This window comes from Limulus polyphemus, unplaced genomic scaffold (genome assembly GCF_000517525.1).
Source record: "Limulus polyphemus unplaced genomic scaffold, Limulus_polyphemus-2.1.2 Scaffold3455, whole genome shotgun sequence".
NCBI classification, from domain to species: domain Eukaryota; kingdom Metazoa; phylum Arthropoda; class Merostomata; order Xiphosura; family Limulidae; genus Limulus; species Limulus polyphemus.
This window is the reverse complement of record NW_013669065.1, coordinates 78,870-85,261: the sequence shown is the minus strand read 5'-3', so window position 1 is coordinate 85,261 and position 6,392 is coordinate 78,870. Positions and strand designations below refer to the sequence as shown.

General features: G+C 38.7%; 1 protein-coding gene across 3 annotated transcripts in view; it reads right to left on the bottom strand.

Annotated features, from left to right (window-relative positions):
* The window catches only part of LOC106469380 (ankyrin repeat domain-containing protein 50-like), a 24,692-nt gene that overhangs the window by 3,643 nt on the left and 14,657 nt on the right, over nucleotides 1-6,392 (bottom strand). For all 3 annotated transcript variants that reach the window (XM_022397885.1, XM_022397884.1, XM_013929872.2), the window contains exons 2-4: nucleotides 3,663-5,361; nucleotides 2,243-2,364; nucleotides 192-1,103 (exon numbers count right to left, since the gene is read on the bottom strand). In XM_022397885.1, the coding sequence (XP_022253593.1) occupies nucleotides 192-1,103; nucleotides 2,243-2,364; nucleotides 3,663-5,307 (2,679 nt within the window). In that variant the 5' untranslated portion in view covers nucleotides 5,308-5,361. The remainder of the gene's footprint in view (nucleotides 1-191; nucleotides 1,104-2,242; nucleotides 2,365-3,662; nucleotides 5,362-6,392) is intronic.

Here is a 6,392-nt window from a genome sequence, read left to right as displayed (position 1 = left end):
CTAAGCTCACCCTATCTCTGGTGTTTTTTTTTTTATCTAAGCTCACCGTATCTCTGGTGTTTTTTTTTTTATCTAAGCTCACCGTATCTCTGGTGTTTGTTTTTTTATCTAAGCTTACCGTATCTCTGGTGTTTTTTGTTTTTTTATCTAAGCTCACCCTATCTCTGGTGTTGTTTTTTATCTAAGCTCACCGTATCTCTGTGTCCTTCCAATGCTGCTACTCGCAGTGCAGTTTTTCCATCATGAGACTTTACATCTATCATGTTTCGGCTGACATCCAGTAACTTGGATACCAGTGAACTGTGACCTTCTTGAGCAGCTAAGATCAAGGGCACTCGACCATCATTGTCTACTTCTGTGACTCTAGCACCAGCCTCAATAAGTTGCTGACAGACATCTACGTGGCCTTCGAAAGCAGCATAATGAAGTGGAGTCCAGCCACCATTGTCCCTGTGCATTTCATCCAATCCTCGGTCAAGAAGTTGTCTCACCACATCTGTGTTGCCCTGAGCAGCAGCAATAGACAGAACTGTTCGGCCTTCCGGGTCAATAAAGTCGATCGCAGCACCCCAGAAGAGAAGTAGGTTCACTACAGCTGGATGGCCCATGGATGCTGCTGCAAACAGCGGAGTGCGGCCACTGTTATCAGTATTATCTACGTCAGCATCTCCTTCAAGTAAGAGTTCACAGACTTCACTGTGACCCTCAAAGGCTGCGACCAATAGCGGGGTCATACCATCCTTGTCCCTGTGGTCAACTTGGGCACCACGTTCCAGAAGAAGACTTACAACGCTGGCATGGCCCTCGGAAGCTGGAACACAGAGGGCGGCTACCGAGAGAGCCGTTCTTCCGTCCGTGTCTTCGTGGTTTATTTCGGCACCATGATCCAAGAGGTGACTGATGATCTCGGCGTGACCCATGTACGCAGCAGCAATCAGAGCCGTTCTGCCCTCATTGTCTACCTTGTTGACATTGGCCTTGTACTGCAGCAACCGCAACACAATCTCTTCATGTCCACCCCAGGCTGCTGCTCGCAAGGCTGTCCGGTGGTCAGCATCTTCCAGGTCTACATCAGCTCCCTTGTTAAGCAGAGATATGACAACCTACACCAGAAGAAGTTAAAGTTATTACTGTGAAGAAAAATGTAACAAAATAAACAGTCTAAAAAGGGTTCGGTAATAAAAATAACGCAACATCCTTTCATGACTGAAAAATGCACGAGGTTTGTAAATAGTCTGCAGGCTGATGTTGTATCTCAATTCTTTGTTTAAAAAATTAGATAATAAAAGTTAATTTGTACTAACAGAATTATGCTGTTCTTCTATCAATAAAACAGTTTTACTGGCTAAGCTGAGACATATTCATAAGTATTCCACTAAGCAACGACAACCTCCGATCAATATAGCAGCCTCACGACGTGTGGAAATTAGTTCAATTAAATTTACTAAAACTCTTCTTGCTAGCTAGCCTGAACTTGTTTATAATTAATATGCAGTTTTCTAATTTAAACTTTAAAACATTAACTTAGTTTTTTCCATTACATATATTTGAAGTCTATGTTCAACAATATGGTTTGAAAATGTATTACAGTGTTTATAACACTACAAGTCTAGACCACTAACAGTATCAGAGTCATAGCAGCCACTAGGGTCACACAAAGATATCTGTTAGCTTGTCTATGTATACACAGAACAGCAGGCATTGTGAGAGACTGGACAGGAGCTCTAACAAGCATTCACAAAATTCATATGTGAAGAACTCCATATGATTTCTTCAGTCATTTAAATATTTTTATTCTAGTTAAAGAAGTAACTGTCCGAACTTTAAGCCTGCAAAGCCTGCCTAGTTATTCCCGAGGATATAAATTAGGTTTGTAACACAGTTCACGTAAGTACATTAACATTACCTTCTGATCAGAACAAGCTGTCCCCTTAGATCAACATGGTAATGAGCTCAGCTAACTGAATACACAATAATAATAATAAAATAACTGGTTTAGTTAGTGCTGTAATTTTATACACTGTTCGAGCATAACTAAAGTACATAAAACATTTTGTGTCCATTATATAACTTTAAAAACACCGAGGGTTGAGTATTGCCTTGTAATACAAACTATTTTCTTCCAAGTAAATACAACCTGGGATTAATCAGATCTGTAAGGATACTTTCACTTAACAGTAAAACAACGCATTTATCGAACATCTTAAATATAATCTGTAGAGGTACGTTTAGGATCACTCACGTCAGTGTGACCTGCCCATGCAGAAGACCGTAATGGGGTCCAACCTTCATTATCAGCATGGTCGGGGTCGCTACCACCGTTTAACAACAATTCCACAACCTGCGAGTGTCCCTGTCGAGCTGCTGCAATTAAAAAAGGTGAAACTTAATTTAATAGTTTATCTGCAATGTATTTATATCTCAAAGTATCAGATTAACTGTCATGACCTTTAAGGTTCATACATTATGCTGCAATTAAAAAAGGTGAAACTTAATTTAATAGTTTATCTGCAATGTATTTATATCTCAAAGTATCAGATTAACTGTCATGACCTTTAAGGTTCATACATTATGCTGCAATTAAAAAAGGTGAAACTTAATTTAATAGTTTATCTGCAATGTATTTATATCTCAAAGTATCAGATTAACTGTCATGACCTTTAAGGGGGTTGTTATGTAAATCCTGTTGATACTGGTAACTGTACCATCCATAATGTGTGAACCTGGTCAAAAGTACAACCAACCATTAGTTCAATTGTTATGTAAATCCTGTTGATACTGGTAACTGTACCATCCATAATGTGTGAACTTGGTCAAAAGTACAACCAACCATTAGTTCAGTTGTTATGTAAACCCATTGATACAGGTAACTGTACCATCCATAATGTGTGAGCCCTGGTCAAAAGTACAACCAACCATTAGTTCGGTTGTTATGTAAATCCTATTGATACAGGTAACTGTACCATCCATAATGTGTGAAGTACAACCAACCATTAGTTCAATTGTTATGTAAATCCTGTTGATACTGGTAACTGTACCGTCCATAATGTGTGAACCTAGTCAAAAGTACAACCAACCATTAGTTCTTTTGACCAAGTTCACACATTATGGATGGTACAGTTACCAGTATCAACAGGATTTACATAACAATTGAACTAATGGTTGGTTGTACTTTTGACCAAGTTCACACATTATGGATGGTACAGTTACCAATATCAACAGGATTTACATAACAACTGATTGTATATTTAAAGAACACTATTATTAGCATATAGCTGATTGTTAACAATGTACTCTAATTTTGATCATAATGTTCAGAGAAGATATACTAGGGTAATATTGTTTGTAGGACATCATTAAACTGCTTTCATTATCGTACCTGTTGTGTTTTCCTAGAATTAAAAAAAATTGTTATTATTTACTGACATTTTTACAGTTAACTCTGCTAGTTATAGATACCTCCAAATATTTCTGGGAGAAACACGATAAAAATCACAGATATGTTTATAGTAAAGTTAAAGGGCAAAAAAAGAATATTTTGTCAAAACCCTTATTGTGAAATGTCATTTCTCTCTACTGTTTTATTAAGTGTAATGATTAAAACCTTAAACCATGCAAGTTTGTAATTTATACCAAACAATGAAGACTTAATGAGAAATTACCTAAATTCAAAGGTGTCTGGCCGTTCTTATCTACTGCCTCAAGGTCGGCTCCCCGAGCAATGAGTCTTGCCACTAGGTGATCATCCCCTTCGTATGCAGCACTGTGCAACAACGTCCGCTGGTTATGATCTAATTGGTTAATTGATCCTCCAGTCTGTAGCAGCAGCTCCAGAGGATCATCTGGTGACTTTAGTCCCACTGCATCACTCCGATTCTCATCAATATCATCAGCAGGCAACTTTGCGCCCGCTTCGACTAGCAACTTTGTAACTCTAGAATCTTTGGGAAGTGTCTGAGAAAAGGCATGGTCTATAGGAGCACCAGACGTTAGAAGCCATAATGGTAAGTGATACGACTGTAGTGTTGAACACTGGGGAATCTTAAGTAAGTGAAACACAAAGTCATGAAGTTCACTAGGAGAAAGATGTCGAGGAAAACACGTGTATTTCATGGCCAACATAGCGTGGCCTTCAGAAGCATGGCACAAGTACTTCTGAGTACAGTGTTTGACATCCAACAGCCATTCTGCAAAACTGTGGTGAAACAGAATCTTTGTACCATTCTTATCTTCAATCAACAGTTTTTCTAGCAATGCTAAACGTTTCTGGAATTCCTCCCAAGTTAACTGAGTATTTCGAGTCCAAGCACACTGGAAAAGTTCTTCCTCTGTTAAAGGCTTTCGCGTTGCTAAGATAACATTAAGTAGCGGCTGGACTTTAGAAAACTGCTTCCTAACAAACAACCTTTGACATAGCCACAGATAGAGACCATTTAATGTTCCCGGGATTTCCCTGATTTCTCGTAACATTATAAAATTTTCAGATACTCCGTCTAAAACTTTTTCGAGATACATAAAACAACCATTACTTTTTATGTGGAGCTGGTTCAGCATTTCCGCAGTCTCCCGGCTCAGGTGCTGCCGAAGATGTTCCTCCTCGTCCAATCTGGAAAGAATATACTGCTGGACGTCTCTCACTACGTGCGACTTCCGCAGGTCATCCAGACTGATCTTCCTGAACCCAGTAAACAACCGTGTGACGCTCCTTCCTTGCTTGCGGGCAGAACAGACTAGAAGCAGCCACTGGGGAAAGAGATGGTGATGATTTGCCAGAAGCTCAGCAATAGTTCTGCTTGTGCTACTTTTTTCTCCTACAGGTTGGAAAAACGATTCGTCGATTGAGTCCACCAGAATAAAGTACGCCTGATTTGGTGGTTCAATTTCTAATAGAGGAAAGAGGACAGCTTTTTTAAATACTTCATCAGGATTGCGTTCACATTCCGTTGCATTGAGAACTGCTTGAATTTCAGGATCTTTAAGTTTCTCGCTGTAGCCGGAAATGTGATCAGACACACACATCTGCTCAACAAGACTAAGTATAAATCCTGATAAGGAAATTGTGTCAGTATCGTGAGCCTGACAGAAATGGTAGGATAACACCCTTTGACTGAGGTGCTGCTGTTTGCCATGCTTCATAGTAGGCCACACAATTTCACAGCAGAGAGCAGTTTTTCCACATCCTGGACCCCCCATAATGAGAGCCCCACAAGTCTTGGATGCTGACCGATTGTCGAGACAATGGACAATTTTTGCAAAGGTCCACTCTCGACAGAAGAACCGCTTTCCTTGATGAAGGCTTTGAGTCATGGTGACTTTCTGCTTTCATAACTTGCCCTTCACATATTGGGAACTTGCACAGATCTGGAGAAAAAAAAAAAGTATAAAGAAGCCAGAAAACCATCATGATTATTTGACAGTTGTATACCTCTAATACATATTTCTAAGCTCTATTTTTATTTATCTATGTATCTTAATGTTAAACGTTTTTCCTATTTTAGGTCATATATCTGGATTTTACACTTTTCTCTGAGTAGTACTTTAGCATGTTTTATTTGACATTTAACATCAGTAATGAACCTTGTTAAACCTGAAATACATTCCGGTACCCGAGAGTTAAAATGACGGTCTGGACACAATTCCAAGCAATTAAAAAACACTGTCAAATCCAAAAGAACTGTATCGGTCGAATCAATGTCAGTATTCGTACAGCACATTTCATATTTTTATTTTATTTATATATAAAAAAAAGTTAAATAGTTGTTACAAACCAGTTGATGAAACTTAAAATATCAGTCAAAGCTATATAATTAAGATTACCAACTGTTCCACGTCTCATCTAACATTAAATTAGGGTAAAGAAACATGTATAAAGTGAATTTGAAAATGTTTCCAATTTCATGATATAACTGGGCCTACTCCAGTAACTTAGCAGAAAGCTTGAGGGCTAAAATTTGTGGTTTGTTCACTGCGATGGATAGACAATTCAATGTATAGTTTTCTGCTTAACAACACACCAAACAAGAGGATTAGTAAGCATGAACAAAACATTTTTTAATTTCTGAAGACAATATCTTTTCACTCCTAATTATTAAAAAATGTCACACTCCAGTTATTAAGGTCCAACAAACCCAATAAACCTCCAGGATCTCAGGTTAAGATCCAACAAGCCTGATAAACCTCCAGAATTTCAGGTTAAGATCCAACAAGCCTGATAAACCTCCAGGATTTCGGGTTAAGATCCAACAAGCCTGATAAACCTCCAGGATTTCGGGTTAAGATCCAACAAGCCTGATAAACCTCCAGGATTTCAGATTAAGATCCAACAAGCCTGATAACCCTCCAGGATTTTGGGTTAAGATCCAACAAGCCTGATAACCCTCCAGGATTTTGGG